General features: G+C 50.7%; 1 protein-coding gene across 1 annotated transcript in view; it reads left to right on the top strand.

The window, feature by feature from the left end:
• APOB (apolipoprotein B) overlaps positions 1 to 2381 on the top strand; it is a 37882-nt gene extending 35501 nt beyond the window's left edge. The window contains exon 29 of the mRNA XM_076000576.1: positions 500 to 2381. Within this exon, the coding sequence (XP_075856691.1) occupies positions 500 to 2092 (1593 nt within the window). The 3' untranslated portion in view covers positions 2093 to 2381. The remainder of the gene's footprint in view (positions 1 to 499) is intronic.
• Positions 2382 to 18341: the final 15960 nt, after the last annotated feature.

Raw genomic sequence — 18341 nt, 5'->3', positions numbered from 1 at the left:
ATTACTATTACTAAATAGTAGTTGGTCATGGGCGTGGAGAATGAGTACTGATACTGGGATTCTGGGTCTCTGCTGGTGGGTTCTGAACTTTTTCCTTTCTGCTACTACTTCTTTCCCTGAATCTGTCTTTTCCTGTCTCTTCTTCCCCTTTCTCCTCTGGTTCCTTTTCCTCCTCCTCCTCTTCCAATTTGTAGTCCCAGGAAAGCCTCAATGTTAAGTATCACTGTGTAAATGCCAAATGCCAAGCATATTTTTTTTTTATCCTTTCTGGGGCATGTTATAAAGAGGAATTAACAACAGTAGACTTGTTTAACCATAAAACAAACACATGAACTGACATATGAAAGATAAATTCCCTTCAGAATACGAAAGATCCTCTGATCTTTACTTTTAACTGGTAATGAAGTTTTAGTGTAGTATATTATGTAATCAGGGTAATTGAAAACATCATGTTCTTTTCATCTTTTTTTTCTTTTTTCTTTTTTTAAACTGGATTCAGTCCTCTCCAGATAAAAAATTCACCATATTCAAAACTGAGTTGAGGTACCGGGAATCCGATGAGGAAATTCAGATCAAAGTTAATTGGGAAGACAGGGCAGCTTCTAGATTGCTAACCTCCCTGAAAGACAAAGTGCCCAAGGCCACAGGGGCCCTTTATAACTATGTCAACAAGTACCACCAGGAGCACACGGGACTCACCCTGCAAGATGCTTCTTCGAAGGCAAGAAGAAGTCTGCAGAACAAGGCTGAGTGGGCCTATCAAGGGGCCATGAGGCAAATTGATAAGATGGACACCCAGCTCTGGAGAGTAGCCAATGATGCCACTGAAACCTACCAGGAGTGGAAGGACAAGGTCCAGACTTTGTACCTCAAGGATAATGTGTTTGACAGTTTATTACGTATCGCTCAAGAATACCATATGACAGTCCAAAGTCTGATTGACTCATTCATTACTTTCATGAACTCCACCAGATTCCAGCTCCCAGGGAAGGCCAGGATGTACACTAGGGATGAACTGGGCACTATGGCCATGAGGGAAGTAGTGGAGGTACTGTCCCGGGTACATTCAAATGTCCAAAATGGGTTAGAAATACTGCTGTCCTATTTCCAAGACCTAGTGGAGAAATCTGAATTAATCAAGGACCTAAAGATTAAATTCCATTTTGTTTCAGGGAGATATGAACTAATAGATATAATCCTGGGGTGTAGAAAATTGTTAGAATCTTTATCACAAGAAATCCAAAAGGCATTGAATGACCTCCAGTCTGTCAAGATCACAAAGATGCTAAGTGATCTTCAGGACATTTTACAAAGAGTTTTCCAAGAGATAGAAGGAGAAATTAAACGGTTAAAGAAGAAGAAATTTACTTATCTCACTAATGATATTCAGGATGAAATCGACACAATCTTCAACAAATATATTCCGTATGTTTTTGGATCCCTGAAAGAAACCATCTACCTTAACCTTGGTGAGTTCCATGAACTTGTTCAAAACAAACTTGAGGAAATTTCCCAAGAGTTACAGCCTATCCAGCAGTACATAAAGGCTCTTCGTGAAGAATATTTTGACCCAAGTGTAGTCGGCTGGACAGTGAAATATTATGAACTTGAAGAAAAGATATTCAACCTGATCAAGAACCTAGTACTTGCCCTGAAGGATTTCTATTCCAAATATACTGTCAGTGCTGCTGGCTTTGTTTCCCAACTCTCAGGTCAAGTTAAGCAAAGTATGCACAGAGCTATCCAAGAATATCTTAGCATCCTTACTGATGCAGATGGAAAGGGGAAAGAGAAGATTGCAGAGCTTTCTGCCACTGCTCAGGAAATAATTAAAAGCTTGACTGTTGCAATGAAGGAAATCATTTCTGATTACCACCAGCAGCTTAGATATAAACTGCAGGATTTTTCAGACCAACTCTCTGATTACTATGAAAAATTCATTGCTGAGTCTGAAAGATTGATTGACCTGTCCATTCAAAACTACCACATGTTTCTGAGATACATCATTGAGTTACTGAAAAAGCTGCAATCAACCACAGCTATGAGCCCCTACATAAAGCTTGCTCCAGGAGAACTTACTGTCACCCTCTAATTTTTTAAAAGCAATCTTCATTTATTCTTCTGTTCCAATTAAAGCTTCACATGGTAGGGGGAAAAAAAAATCAAGCTGTATTTACTGAGCCAGCCCTGCAACAGGCAGCTGACTACCAGTACAAACACACATGAGTTGAACCTGCACGGAAGCTGGCACAGGGGCTGTGAAAGTCTCTGAACTTGGACAGATGACGTTTTCTACAAGTTAAAGAAAATCAGGATCTTAGTTATTTTGCTAAACTTGGGGGGGGGGGAACCAATAAATGGAGTCTTTATTGTCTACCATACCCGCTCAGTGTAGTTCATTCATACTGAAAGACAGTGAAAGGAGGGTATTGATGTGAATGTGTCATTTCAAAGCCTCTAGAAGGATATATTCTGTGATTTAAGTGGAAGGATGAAAGGGGGAAAGGGAAAGTTTGTGGAGGAAAACATTTTGCCACATAACAAAAAGAGGTAATTGATCTCAGGAATTGTATTTGCCAAGTGAGGAGGAGAAAGTACTCACAAAGACTTGCACATCATTTGATCCTGAGGAGCATCTCGTTTGTGTGAGCCAGAAAGAGCCTAGGGAGGCAGAATACGTGGTAGTGCATGGATCTGGTACTCAAGGAAAGTCTGTTGGAGGATGGATGGATGGATGGATGGATGGATGGATGGATGGATGGATAAATGAGGGGTCAGTTCTGAAGATGAGAGAAGGGGGAAAACTGGACCCGGATCCCAGAGTACCACATGAATGGTTTCAGGCATAGTTCAGCAAGGGTTTCTGAATTCTTCAGTAACAGAAAGGAGACCCGGAGTTATGGCTTAATTCGGAGGAGAAGAGAGAGTCCAGGGTTCCCAGTGCTCATGTGATGATATCTATATCTGGGGCTGATAAGAGGGAAAAATAGCCACAAATTCAAAATGATCACATGAGCACACAGTACCCCCTGCCCAGCTCCCTGACTGGTATCCCTCATACAAGGTGCCCCTGGACTGGCTTAGAAGATCTTCCATCATTCTGAATAAAATTGGAAGAAGAAAGGACCCTTGGGAGGGCTTAGACTTTGCTTGGTCCCTTCTTTGGTCTTCTGCATATCAGGATACTTCTCTGGGTTCAGTTAATGGCTACATTCCTTATTTGCTTTTAATTTGGGTAACTTATTTCCTTTCTGTGAGCCTCAGTTCTCTTTCCTCTAAAATGAGGATAATATCTATCCTGCCTGCCTTGCAGGATTCATGAAAATTAATTGAAATAATATATGTGAAAGAGTTTGTAACATTAATGTTATGTTGAAACAAAGTGACATTATTAGATGAAATGAGATTATGGCAAGGAGAAAGAATGGAGGCAGGGATACCTATCCAGTTCAATAAACATTTGTGAAATGCCTCTGTATGCAAAGCGCTATCAAAAGGCTCCACAGAGGAGACAAAGATAAGTAAGGTGCGGTTCCTAGAAGGCTGCCTGCCCGTCTGCCTTTCAAAGGTGGAATGTATTGTCTCATAATGGGCATAAACAAAGTACTACAAGAGATTAAAACAGGAAAGGTTGTGAATCAGGAAGTTTTTGTGGAAAAGATCAAAGTGGATCTTGAAGATACATAGGCTTTGATAAGCAGATAAGGGAGAAAGGGGAGCCTAGGAAGAGGAGAAACAAGTGAAGATAGGTGGGTGTGTTTCAAGACACCGGATTGTCTAGTTTAGCTAGAGCACAGGAAAAGTAGCAGGAAAACAGTATTGGAAAGGCAGGTTTGCAATATTGCAGAGACCTTGAATGTCAGAGTGAAAAGGTGGCACACTTTTTGCTGAAGAAGGACAGCCAGTGAACGTCTTTGAGAGTGATATGAGTTGTGATTCAGGGGAACCAATATGGCCAGGTATATAATGAGTTGTAATGGGGATGGTTCTGAATATGAGGCTGTGCCAGGGTCCAAATAAAAGATGACAAGCTCCTTAGGTCTTACATGTAGGGAATAGAGGGAGGAGTAGGGAAAAAGTAGGTCAGGAAGGCAGAATTGACAGAATCAGGTGGCTGATTGTTTCAAACACAAAGGATAGGTGCAAGAACTGCCTTGGTAAGTCACTGGGGCCAGGAACTGGAGGAGTTACAGGGGAGAGAGGAAGAGCGAGGAAGCAGGATGGGCAGAGCTGACTTCAGAGTTAGGACATTTTGAGCCTGTGTAACTTCAAAGATGATGGGGCATCAGTAGAAATAGGAGGAATGTGTCGGAGGGGAAGGTGAGAATCTAAGGCAGCTGCAGTGAGCCCATGGGATCGCATGGTGAGCTTCAGTTTGCAGTGACACATTCAAGCAGAGAAATATCTAGCCCACAAATTAGCAATGTGAACTAGAGAAACAGTATCCAAAGGAATAGGAATGAAGGAGAATTTTAACCGATTATTATATTAATTTTATGTCCTTATAAGTATCTTTAGAAACTTAACAAGAAGACAAAGAGTTTTTCCTTTTGTGTAGTTAATGGGTCTCGTATCCTGAGAGTGAGTTGACATGTACATCCCCAAAGAATGTACCATGAGGTGATGTTCTATTATAAACAACAGATATTCTTCCTATGAAACAAATATCCAATGTTTCAACCCAAAGGAGAAGTCGAATAAAGGAGCCCAGCGCACATCCCTGGAACTTCAGAGTCGCAATCAAGCTGTGTGCTTTGGTTTGAGTCCCAGGTCCTTAGAGCAGCCGGGCTGTCCCCAGGATAGACTTAACATAAATGGATCCCATGGGACTGGGGCCCCACCAGGCGCCTTTGGAGCTTTCTCCATTTTCTTCTGCTTTTCTCTGAGGCTGGTCAGTTTAGGAGCCTAATTCCCCTTTTTGGGGGAGTCGAGCAAAGCCCCTTCTGATACCCTACTCGAGGTCCCACTTCTGGCTCTAATTTATGACTTAGTTCCCATTCAGTCAGAAATTGGGGCCGGCAAGATGGGAGCCAGAGTGGACAAACAGATGTTCCCTCTAAAAGTGTCTAATAACCAGAGATAAATGTGCAGAACCAGACCCTGCCTCTTAGCTCATCTCCTCGCATGCTGTTTCACATTAAGAGGTCAGCTACGGAGCGCTCCATTTGTGGGTGAGATGGTTGGGTGGTCATCAACAAATAACATTCCAGGGCCTTATAAAAGTTGGTGGAGCAGAAGGGCCCTGCCCTGTTCCTCCTGTACAGACTGGCTCATGCCTCCCTGGGTCTGAGCAGTGCTTAAGGTCAGTGATGCCCAGGGCACTAGGAGGAAGCGCGGAGCCTTGTGTCCATTTTACCCCCTGGACTGACACCACTGAGGCCCAGTCTTAGGGTCAGAGGGATGACTCAGGCCTTGGAGGTGGCCTGTTTCATGAGCCGCAGACCTGTGTCCCCACTCTTGTTTTTAAGCCATGACTTGGGCTGTCGGATGTGCAGAGTGAACTCCAAACCACACTGAGCAAAAGCATCCGGAGTTTAGACTCTAGACCAAACAGTGGCCTGAGGAAGGGGGCAGCTCAGTCAACAGCCCAGCCCCACCAGCTCCCCCTAAGCGTCCAAGTGGACTCTCCATTTCTCATTTCTTCCATCAAGTGGGCCCATCCAGCCTGGTGCCCAGGTCCTTATAGAGTAATGAGCTCAGGACAGCCCCAGAAGACCTAGAGCTCTTGTACAGGGACTGGGCCGGCTGGATGGGAGCCGGGGCCCTCAGAACATTTCCATAATCAGGTGGTGCACTGGATGGTCATGAAAAGAACAACAGTGAGCAGTAAGACTGTTGCCCCATAGCTCTACTGAGCTGAGGTAGGAAAGGCCAGGGCAGCCAGTGGTTCCCTCCTTAAAAGAAGGCCCAGCCCGGCTCTTGGGCCAAATTCAAACTTCACCATTCATGTGCTATGGAACCTCAAAAAAAGTCACTCGATTTTTCTAACCCTCAGTTTCACCTTTAACATAGAGATTATGAAAGAATAGTTTGAGCCACTCTGAGCAGGAGTTGAAAGTGGCGCTGTAGAAAGTAAATGAGACAGTGTGCATTGAGCCTGACACACACAGATGGATAGACTGATTGTGTTGTATGGACAGCAGTCAAACTGAGTGGTGTACAATTACAATCATATACACAACTACCTAGAGGAACCTCACCACAGTAGGATAGGGATTAAAAAGGCAAGTCCCAGAAGACTAAATGCAGCATGATATTCTTTTTTATTTTTGAGACAGAGTCTCACTTTGTTGCCCAGGCTAGAGTGAGTGCCGTGGCATCAGCCTAGCTCACAGTAACCTCAAACTCCTGGGCTCAAGCAATCCTCTTGCCTCAGCCTCCCAAGTAGCTGGGACTACAGGCATGCACCACCATGCCCGGATAATTTTTTCTATATATATTAGTTGGCCAATTAATTTCTTTCTATTTATAGTAGAGATGAGGTCTCACTCTTGCTCAGGCTGGTGTCAAACTCCTGACCTCGAGCAATCCGCCCGCCTCGGCCTCTCAGAGTGCTAGGATTATATGCATGAGCCACTGCGCCCAGCCATGATATTCTTATAATAAAGTTAAAATCAACTGCAACCAAATGCTTAGTTTTCTAGGATTACAGCTCTAAAGCAAGGGAATGATAAGATGCAGGACAGGTCTGGAGGGGAGAGACAGGGAAAGGAGGGTGAGGACTCTCAGGTAGATGTGGGTGACCCTCATGCTGGGCCGGGGGTGGGAGTGGGTTTATAGGTGTTTATTGTGCTACTGATTGATTATATTATTTATTTATTTATTAAAGCAGAAAGAAGCACCTGTGAGTGCATGGCACTTAAATTATTGTGTGCTTCCCTTCCCTCTTCACCTGAAATTTTGGGATGAATTAACTCCCGCTTTTCAAGGGAAAACTGACTTCAATAGCTATTCATTAAGCCCTTTTCTGGGCCCGGCATTCTCCTGAGCATTCAGGGAAGATACATGAACAAGGCTCTGCCATGGAAGGCCAGATATGACCAGTCTGGGAGGGGCCCAAAAGAGGAGGACTCCAGGGACCCTGGGATCCGCGAAGAGAGGGGGCAGGAGGTGGCAGACCACACTTGAGAGGGAGACCTGGGTGTGAGTTCCAAGTGTGCCACTCACTAGCTATGGGGCCCAGGGTTCCCACCTCTCGGATCCTCAGTTGCTTCATCTGCTAAATGGGAACTCAAGGAATGTGCTTGGATGAACTGCGTGAGTCCGGGTCCTCCTATACTATCTAAACTTTTTTATTTTCATGACTGGTTCTTTTCTGGGGAAATCCTTCAAGCCCCAGCAAAGAATGTCTCTTAGTCCTTGAAGACCCCTCCGGTCTCTGCTGCAGCAAACCCAAGCCAGGTGCCTGCTGTGATCTAATCTTCTGGCCTGCATTGCCCCAAACTGAAATCAAGCAGGTCACTCCAAGGCTTCCACAAAGTCCTTGTCAGTCTTCTCCTACATTTCACCATGTGGCTGGGTCGCTGAAGCGCTCCCTCTTGGGGGATCCCTGAGTTTGCTGGAACACCCATTCCCTTGCATGGACGTGGCTGAGGCAACTCACTCAGCACTGTCCATGCTGCTGTCCCCTGACCAGCTGGCCATGAACACAAAAGTGGCACTTCTAGGCGTTTCCGCTTGGGAAAGGGTTTGGATGGGAGGAGGAAGGGGCTGAAGTCCCACGGGGCTGACTGGGTCCTCACTCTCCTGGCAGACTGGGTGCTTTTCCCTCCTCCCCGCACCCCGCTCCCTGGCACCCTGCCTCCCCATTCGCAGGCCCCACTGCCCATGCAGGGGTGACTCCTCTCCTGTGGCAGGTACAGATGTAAACTGGGGGTGCAGGGTCTCCCCTCAGCTGTGTGCGGGGCAAAACCACAGTGCAGGGATGGGATGCACACACAGCCCCAGAGGCAGAGGAGAAGCCAAGCAGAGCGCGGCCAACCCTAACGCCCCTCTCCTTCTCCAGGGCCGCCCGGCTTCTCCCCATGGGCCCACTGAGTCTTTGGGATGCAGTAAGCAATAGAATTTAAAGCCATTTTTCTGCTGCAAAAGAAAGTCACTTTTTAGAAGCTGATTTCTGAGGCAATCACAGCCCTGCCTCACTTTACACACTCACTAGATCCTGGAAAGTTTGAGTGTTCGCTTGGATAAATCAAAGAATATTTGAAATGTACAATATAAGAGAACCTGATGGGGAATATTATTGGAAAACAAAGATTCGTCTTACTTTGTAAACCATTCTACCTAAAATAGGCCTTCTTTGCAGATTTCATGGTTTTTGATGGAGTTTGCTAAATAGAGTTGGTACAGCGCCAGGTCCTGGAGGCCGTTGGCAGATGGTATGCAATAAATGCACCTGGTGGCAGGAGTTTCAGAAAGACTTCTAGTCCAGGAAATAACCAATCAAGAGAAATCAAGCAAGTTCCTTGGCTTGTGTGTGCAGCGCATTTGCCTCACACAGGCCCCAGACTGTCACCTGGTCGTTGTGACACTTACAGAGGGCAAAGGTTCCCTGACCTGGGCCCCACTCTCACCTCTGATGCAGGCTGCTCCTGCCCTTGGGTCACGCCATGCCGTGCTCCCCACTCCCAGGCCTGGCTTCATCCTTTCTCCACCTGCCACACCAACCCCTGACTCCAGGCCTCTCTCAATTCAGGCCTCTCTCAAGTCCCAGCTCCTCCAGGAAGTTCACCGGGCGAGCCGTGCAAACACTCTGGTCTGCAGGCCCTCTCCTCAGCTTGGGGCTGAGGGTCCTCTGCTGTGAGGACAGGACTTGGTTGTGCTCCCCCAGGAAGGTACACTCCAGCCCTGGCGGTGGCCCTGCTCAGGGACTGCTGCCATTCAGCAGAACTGCAAACGCAGTGAGGTTTCCTCTTCAGTGCCTCTTCTAACTGAGCTGTGGTGGAGAGAGTAGCTCAGGTGCCAAAAGAGCCCGGACTTGGGGATCCGCAGACCTACGTCCTAGTCCCAGTTCTGCCTCCGGAGTACCCAGTCCCGTCACCTCCCTCAGCCTCCATCTCTTCATCTTGCAAAGATCCCCCTCCCAGGAGCACCTGGTGAACTCTGAAGGCGTTGTACCCCCAGAGCCTCGCGCACTGCCCAGCACACAGTAGGTGCTCAGTAAAGGTTTGTTGAGTGCTTGAAGTATGGTCAGGATTCCATGCATTCCCTAGCTGAGTAGTCACATGCCCAGGACTGTGCCCCAGCCCGGCTGGGCTTCGACTCAGAGACCAGCCCTCTCACCCGCTAGTCCAGCACAGGCGGCTCCCTGCACTACCTTGTTTCTTGCAGAAACTTTCTCCTGCCGGACAGAACACACGCTTCCCGTCAGCTTTTATTTCTGTGATGGCTTGCTTACGAGCAGGGCATTCTGTTCTTGGAATTTCTTGTTAAAATATTTCATTTAATTAAGTTTTTACAACCAGCTCTGCTTTGTGTCTGTCAGAAGGTAGCGGCCAGGGCAGCCCTACCCTCAGCTCGCTGGGAGGCCAGGCGCAGAGCCTCGGGGGACAGCGGAGCCCGGGCCTGGAGGCTGCACCCCTGAGTCTCCAGGCGTTCTCGTCCACCCGTGAAGAGATGGGTGTGTCAGAAGATGGGTCCCCACAGCAGGCCCTGCTGGAGACAGAGGTGCCACCAGAAATGCTGCCTCAGCACTCTCTGCTGGGAGTCTCTCTCAGCCCGGGAACCACCCTACATCTGAGCCCCAAACACAGCCCAGAGCCAGAGTGCTGTGGACGATCACAGCCACCTCTCAGCATTCTCAGAAACCCCACATAGGACCCACGCCTTGCCCCATTCCTTTCTGGAACCCTCCTCAGTTCGTTCCTCTGGCCTGTTCCAGCCTTACTCGGCCCTCCTTCCCAGGAGCCCTCCCTGTCCCCCAGTTGGACTTGCCATCCTGCTCCAGCCACGCTCCCCGTGGAGAGTATACCCCTGCCCGACCCCTCAGTCCCACCCCCTTCTCGCCCCAGCCTTTGCACAGACTCAGGCCACAGCTGGGACACCTATGTCCTCCACAGGCCGCTCAGGGCCTTGCTAGGGAGACCCCAGGAGATGCTGAACCCAAGTAAGCATGTTGTTCTTCCTTTTCCCACAGAGCCCTGCAGCCACCTGTAAGGAATTTGTGGTCAGGGATGGGGCAGAAAGCGCTCTTCTCCCCTCCTTGTATTTTAAGAGGTTACAGGTTCTGTGCGCCTGACAGGCAGAATGTAAGGCCACTCAGAACAGGGGGATCGGGCGGGGGGGGGGGGCCCAGGTGAGCAGGGGGTTTGCACGGGGTGCTCTCAGCAGGGATGTGGCTACACTCAGTACCCAGCACAGAGCCTGGCAAATCCTCTTTGCCCAGCAAGCACAGCAGCACCTACCTGGGAGTCTCCCAGTCCTTCTGGAAAGCTCCAGACCCGTGCTGACAGGGCTCGAAAGGTGGGCTACTCCTGCGCTCTGCACGGCTTGCCACCCATCCAAGGCTGCCCCCCGGCCTGTCACAGGGTGGCACTGGAGCCTGAGCTCCGCCTTTGTGGGCTCCTTCCTCCCAGCAGGTGGTCTCCTGACCCCACCCTGTACCTGGCCTAAGGGAACCACCGTGGCCCCTGGATAATTCCAGGCTCCTTGTGGCGTTGCTAAGAGGCCGGCTGCCACCTGTCAGGAATTTGCGGTCAGGGATGTGGTAGAATGTGCTGTTTTCCCACACTCGTATTTTAAAAGGTTACAGACCATGTGTGCATAATAGGCAGAACATTAGGTCACTTGTCTCACTTAGAACAATAATCCGTTTTGCTAGGGGTCACGTTGACACAAAGAATCTGTCCAGACCAGGTCTCTTGATGGGACTTAGCCCTCCCCTCAAACTAATGAAATTTTCAACTCGTGGGTACTTGAGTTAATAAAGTGTGCCACACATCTGCTGGCAGAAGAAAGCCCTGGGGTTCAATTTTGAGATCACTGACATAATGTTTGAGTGGCTTCCCGCTGGGGCCCGGCGGGACACCAAATTAAGGAAAGCCGCACAATGAATGTGTGAGAAAAAACATTAGTGTATAAACACAGAGGCCAAGGGTCCCCGGGCGGAGCGTGAGCCAGGGGAGGCCGTGGAATTGCGGAGGGAGGGGCGGTGGGGGCTACCGCTGGGATTTCACACCAGCGGCCCACAGGTAGTGAATTATCTTAAAGGAAATTGGCACCAACATGATCTAAGGTCAAAAAGATGAAAAAAGTAAAAGGAGCATATTTTCTATGGCTGTTGAGTTAAGCACTGAAGTATCACGTGAATGGTTCTGAAAAATATAAAGCTGGAGGCAAAAGTTTAAGACAGCACCCCCCCCCCAGAGGTTAAGTTCCAAGCCTGGAGACCCCTGAGAATCCAGCCCTCCTGCCCTCCCCACTGCCGCCACCCCACTGGGCCAGCGGTGTCCCCTCGCCAGGAGCTGAAGAGCCAGGGGTGCGCATCGGGGCTGAGACCTCCCCTGGCACCCCCCTGTTTCAGCACCACCAGAACAGTCCCATGTCCCCCAGACATGAGTCCAGAGATCTCTGGGGGCTGGCAGAGGCCACAGCTAACTCCTCCAACTCGGCCAGTCTTCTGCCCAGGTGAGCACTGCTGGGACACTAAGTCAGGGAGGGGAGACACCTGGTTACTCACTTGTTCTTCAGTTCCCTCAGTGGGTCCACTTGAAGTGTCTGCCATGTGCTTTGGGGGCCTGTCCCGTGGGGCACACAGAGGGGCTTGGTGAACACATGTGAATAAGGGACAAGCCAGACTCTGCCCTCCGCCCATCTCCGCACACACGATGGGCTCTGCAGCAGCACCGGCCGGCAGGCGCCCGTGCCCTCGTGTGGCAGCCAGCCCACCTGACACCTGAGGAAAAGCACTCAGCAAATGTGTGCACTCAGCAAAAAAAAAAAAAAAAAAAATCAGCAAGGCTTTGCCAGCCAGCCCTGACCCTTCTCTTCGCTTCCCAAGTGACATGCCACCTTTCCGTCCCCTGTTCTCCCTGGCAAAACTCCCAGAGTCCTCCTCTGGGGGCACCTTCTCTGACCCCCAGCCTCCTAACCTGCAGGGACCTCCCTCTGCTCTGAGCCATCAGCCCTCTCTCTTCCTGCTGCTCTGGCCTGTGCACCCCTGGCCCGGGCCTTGGGTCCCCTCCATAGCCCACAACGGGGGCTCAGCCAAACTCAAACACACTCTGGGGCTTTGGGGGTGCCAGGAGCCCACCCTCCAGGAGAAGGCTATGCTCCCCTCCTGTCTCTTTCTCAGTGAGAATTTGGCAAGTGAAGGAGGAGAGGCAGGGCAAGGTGGGGCCCGTCCCCATGAGGGGGTCCTGCCGTGATTAACGGTGCCCCCAGCGTTCCCCAGAGGCTCCAGGCAACTGTACAACCCCCCTCCCCCACCCCCGCCGTGGAATGCAGCGCCAGCCCCCAGGCTCTCCTCAAAGATCCCAGGCTGCTCTCTCCTCCTAGAGAAATGTCCTTGTTCACAGTTTCCCAGCATTCAGCCCAAATCTCACCATATCCCCAGCTCATCCTCCCTCTTGGTGCCTCCTGGCGCCTCCTGGCAGCTGCCAGAGACACTGCATTCCAGGCTCACTGTCAGTCTCTGCCCTTGAAACTCTCTGTCCCACACCCTGGCACCTCTTAGCTGCTCCCATGAGAGCAAGGGCTGAGCCCTCTGAGCCTTGGAAGCAGAGAGGAGCTCAGCTGCGTGGTCCATGGCTAGTCCTGGAGAGAGAGGGCCACAAGCAAGCCCTTGCCACCCGCCTAGAGTGCCCCACATAGGACTGGCACACACTGGTGCTCTGCTTGATAGATGTCACCCCAACTAGAAGGGACAGTGCCAGGCACAGGCAGGCAGGGGGGATTCCAGCAGCTCTAAGCTCCTGGCCAGCCCACACATTCAGCCTCTCGTCAGAAAGGAGATGAGAGTCTTCTGGGCCTGGGACGCCCCTCAGCTGGCCTGCTGCTCTCCATGGGGTGCTCCGAGACACCCAGCGAGGGTGGGCTTCCTGGGACGGCTGTGGAACTTCCCACCAAAACCGCATCGCAGCACTTTGCTCTCAACCAATCTGCACGTCATCCCTGAGCATAGGTGGGGACTTGCTTGGTCCTGCCTCCTGATCCAGCCAGTGTCACCTGGTGCTAACAGACAGACACAGAAGGAGACGTGGGTATATTCTTTCATTCAGTAAACATTTAATGAGCACCTGCTATGCACCGGGTGCTCTTTGGGGTAAACAGGAGAGAACAGAACAAACACAAATCTCTTGATTCTGCCTGGAGGAGCTCTGCCTGCAGAGAGTCCCCCTGTCTCACAGTGAAATTACAGCTGTCAGCCTCTGTGACCTCTGGTGGACCAACAGCAAGGCATGTGGGGCCTTAGAACTGCTCACGTCCCTCCCATCTTGGACCGTTTATCAGAGTAACTGTCAGGGACTCTGATGTCATTGCCAGGAGAGCAGCTGAGCCGCCAAGGACAGGCCTGCCATGTCTGAGTGCGGCGGCCGCACAGCAGTCCTGGTCTCTGCTGGAGAAAGCACCCCCTCCCCCACACAGGCCCCAGGCTTGGGTTTCTCCAAAGAGTGTCACCCACCGAAGAACTCCATCGAAGGCCTGCTGGGACCCCGCCTGCTGGGGAAATTCGCCTTCAGCTGCACACGTGTTGTCTCTGTTTCATTCCATGGAGGGGCCCCTGGGAACTCCAGAGGTGACACTGGTGAATGGAAGGCACAGGGTGTGACTGCCAAGACCAACAGGGCCATTTGGAAACCCTTCCAGCCAAATTTCTGTGCTTGAAGAGCCATGCACCAGAACAGCCACCCCAGACCAAGTCGCTCTCCACTGGGGCCACCCACCTGCCCTCAGTCTGAGAAGATTCTGCCCCACCTGTGTGCGGGGACCATGCCTGACAGCATCTGCATGCCAGCCCAGGACTGGGCACAGGATAAACGGCCCCGTTAGCTTACTGACTTTGTTTGCCTCCAGAAGCATCTGCTCATCAACGGCAGGGTCTCTGGGTTGGCCCTTTCCTGAACATTCACACATCCTGCCCATCTCCCGTCCCCTGCCACACTGGGGAGTGTGAAGGAGAAGGGCCCAGGCAGGTGCACTTTCGCCCAACTCTGTGGGCCATGCGGGCTTCCTAAGTCAGTGCATGTGGCAAAGCTCCCAGGGCCACAACCCGAGCTGCACAGGAGCTGCACACTATCTCCTTCCAACCCGCCTTCCTACTCCACAGCAAGGGGAGCTGGCCGACTGGGTCAGGCTCACTCAGGGCAGGCTCCGTGGGCAGAAACCCAGCCCACCAGCCCTGGGATGCAGGGGGCCCCTCCCCTGCCCCTCTGTGGGCACCTGCCCCAGGCCCCAGCCTACTGACAGGCCTGGTGGGCCAGGCCATAGGCTCTTCCCCAACGATGCAGCTGCCGCCTCCGTGGCTGCTGGAACTCGAGGGCTGGCCAAGGCCACACTCCCTGCACGCAGTTTTGTGTGTGGTGGGAACTGTGCTCCCTGGAAAGCGCCTTCAGCCCATCCAAGCCACACAGGACACGAGCCTCAAGGCACGATCTGTCCTCAGACTGTGCCCACCTCTGCTCTTTTGTTCAGAAGCCTCTCCTCTTGTCCCACTGGGTGTGATCTGGCCCCTGCACACGTCCCTCCTGACTTCAGTATCCATCCCACCAAGGATGGGACTCACTGGCACAGGCTCTGTGCAGCGACTCACATGCTCCGAATTCCTGACATGCCTGGCATCCCAGCTCCCATGTAGCTCCTCAGTCCCCGACCCAGCAGGTCTGAACCCCGTGAAGCAAAGCCACTCCATTCCTCCACAAATGCAGGCACCCTTTCTCCTGCCCTCTGGCCCCATGGAGAGGGTGGCCAGCGCTCCCTCCTACCTAGAGCAGACCCTGAAAAGCTGAAGTTGCTGAGCGCAAAGCCAGGTCCTCTGAGCTGCTTGCACACCCAGGTCCTGGGGCCTGTCTGGGCTCACACTCCACTAGCCTTTGCCTGCACAGGCTAAGTACTCAACTTGCCCAGTTAATCAGAAATTACAAAATCAGCCTGAGAATGAGCTCCAGCCAGCAATGGTCATGTACATCCTTGGTCAGCCGTTTCAGAACAGGGTCCTTGCATAGGCAAGCACACAGGGGCTCTTGCTCCACACCAGAATGGGAAACAGAACTGAACCAGCACCTGCCTAATCCTTCACATGGTCCCTTTTGTTCAAAGTGAGGTCCGGGCCCTGAGGACTCAAGAACGGGCCTCACAGGCATCCCAACATTTCCATACTCATTTGGGCACAATCAGAATTTTTAAATCATCTTCCCAAGCATCAGTTTATGGGGGCTAGATCATTTCCAGATGTGATCCAGCATACCAAAAAAAAAAAAAAGTGCACTCATTGATTAACAAATGATTTCTAGATGGAGAATACACGTGACTAACAATCCCTGGTTGAAACTTGCATCAGATTCTGTGTGAGTAGGAGAGAAGGCAGGGTCTCCCTGGACTAGTCTGTCTCTTTTCAGCAGAGATCTGTGCATCTGTTTCTGACCAGATGAAACAGGAGCTGGAGAAAGAACTTTAGCCTGTACCAGATTCTCTCCCCGACCCCTTTTGTGGGTGATTTCCCACAGCCCCCATCCTGGGAGCCAAGAGCAAGAGCAAATCACACAAGGGGAAAGAATTCATAGCTACCAACCAAAGACAGCTGTCCAGTCCATACGCTGCAACAAACTGCTATGAGACCCTCAGCAAGACGCCTCACCTGTCTGTTCTAATTATTATTCATTTATTTGACTGTTTGCTCGACATACATTTCTAAATCACTTACCGGGCACTAGTTCTCAGTCAGCCTGTGTTGTGTGTGCCCCTGTCTGTGGAAGGCATTGCTATTTGATGGTTGTTCAACGTTCCCAAAGACCCCTCACTCACCAGGCGCACTAGGCACCCACTAAAAATCTACTCCTGTCCCAGGGATTCAACTTTGGGTAAGACTTGGTGTCCTCAGCCTGAGCTGGCAATTCAGCAAAGGAGGCAGATCCAGCAGAATGAGGTGCACCTGCCAAGAAGGCAGCACGAAAGCAAAGCCACCAGTGAACAGGGACTCAAGATTTCAGAAAGGGAGGAATTGGGCTTGGCATTTGGGCCCCAGTATAGGAACTTATCTAATCAAAGAGGAATGTGCCCATCCTGGAAAGAAAATAAGAACTTGGCAGAATGATCCAGAGCTGGTCAAAGCCGCTAGAACTTTAGTTCTAGCCACACTTAGCAGCAGCAGCAGACTCTTGTCCATGGAGGGAGCCTTTTGCTGCTTTTCTTGGTCTTTCAGAGCCCCCGCAGTTTCCCTGGATGCTCCACATTCCATTGGTTAATTGGTTTGTTCCTCCTACCCTGTGCACAGCAGAGATCACGTGACGTTTGCGTTATTCTCGGCCTCTCTTTCAAAGGGTATCAATTCCTCCAGCGCCCATAAGTGCCTCTCAGTTCCTGCGCGATTCAAGGGGCCACTGGAAGGGCAGATGCGCCTATCAAGAAGAAAAATGTCTGCATCTTGGGCTGCAACCAAGCCACAACTTAATTTCCTCCTCTGGCTGTAGTTCTTGAGAAGTAAATAAGAAAAAGGGGGCCGGGGTGACTTTGTCTCTGATAAATAGGCCACGTCCTGTAGCTGGACAAACAAGGTGCTTGGCTGGAAAGTGAGATGTTCTTTGGCTGGCATCTCCAAAACGTGACAGATTCTTCCCAGGTGCTATTTAAAGCACGCAGCTAGCTTTCCCTGCCTCTGTGCACGGCCCACGCCAGAATCAGGCAGAGAGCAAATGTAGCACCACCGATGCTGACAGTAATAAAGCTAATGTTCTCTGAGCACATGCTGGGCAGCAGTCATGGGGAGCAGTATTTTGCCTACATTTTCTTCATTTAATCTTTACTGCAACCCTGTGAGGTTGGTATGATTAATATTATCCCCATTTGACAAATGAGAAAACTGAGGCTCAATGAGGTTCAGTAAGTTGCTCAAAGACACACAGCCAGTAAGTGGGGAAGCAAGGAATGGAGCGCAAGACTAACTCCAAAATCTGTGGTCTTAATTGCTCCATGCCGAGCCCATGGACTCTCCCTCCATCTCTCTGCTGTCCATCCCAAGCCCAGAGGCTCCTGGCTTGAGCACGTCACCATGACAGGGGGCATTTATGTGGGCCACAGCAACTCTAAGATGCTCAACAAATCAGAACTGCTTTTTGTCCTCCTTCCAGGAGGTTTTGGGCCTGTGTTCCACAGGTGGAGACTCTGCCTGGCCCAGAAAGCACAGGGGCTTGATGTCAGGCCTCTGCCTCGCCAGAATTGTCACAGCTCTGGTGGAGGGACAAGAATGTTTCTGATCAGCACGGAGCAGGCTGAGACAGGGTATGTGACTAGTGACTGCCTCACAGTGGGAAGGAAATGCAGTGTGAAGACTAAACCACAGACAATGGACAAAGTGTCACTTCCACAGCCAAAAGCTCATTTTCTAGGCAGAGCAGAAATCTGTATTGAACACACCCCTTTGTCACAGCCTGGGATGATGACTTTCAAATATAAATGTAAGATAATCACACACGGAAATTTGTTGCAGGTCTCACCTAATGACTCATTTTCACCCTCCAGACAGATGCGTTACCATTGACAGGCATTCCCAGCCAGAGTCCCCTTATAGCTCCTGCTACATCTCCAGGGCCCTGAGGAGGGGACCATGCCAGGCAGGAGATGGGGCTGGCATCTATGCAGGGGCCTCCAGGCTGGGTGCCCAAGAACTTCCAGGCTAGGGGGACAGCTGCCACCTCATTATTGTCACCTCAACTGGATGACTTTTCCAGGGGACAAGTAGCTTCTCAATGTGTCATTTTGGAGTACCTAGGGGTAAAAGAGGTTCTCTTCTCTTTTGGGTACGAATTCAGCCCTGAACATTTTTCCTGAGTTAAACTGGATTCCTTTGGGACAGAGTAGAGTTCCTCCTGGAGAGTCTTTGGAAGGTCGTAGGCTCAACCTTTCCTCTGAGTTACCTTGGTTTGGGCACCGCCCAGCAACCACGAACAACGCCAGCGGCCTGCGACCCTGGATTCCCATCCTGGAAAGTCACTGGATTCCAAGCCGCTAAGACTCTCCCCTCCTCCTCTGGGGCCCGGAGGCTCGCATGCTCTCTTTTACAGTTGTAGAACTCGCCCTGCTGCTGTTTCCTCTAATATCTCTCTCTGCTTCTTGGACTTCTTCCTTGTGGTTACCCTCTTGCCTCCGAATTAGCCTTGAAACTAGGGTTTTCCCAACTATTAGCTCCA

This window comes from Microcebus murinus, chromosome 3 (assembly GCF_040939455.1).
Source record: "Microcebus murinus isolate Inina chromosome 3, M.murinus_Inina_mat1.0, whole genome shotgun sequence".
NCBI classification, from domain to species: domain Eukaryota; kingdom Metazoa; phylum Chordata; class Mammalia; order Primates; family Cheirogaleidae; genus Microcebus; species Microcebus murinus.
Note: the sequence above shows the minus strand (reverse complement) of the source record. Positions and strands in the feature narration are given on the sequence as shown.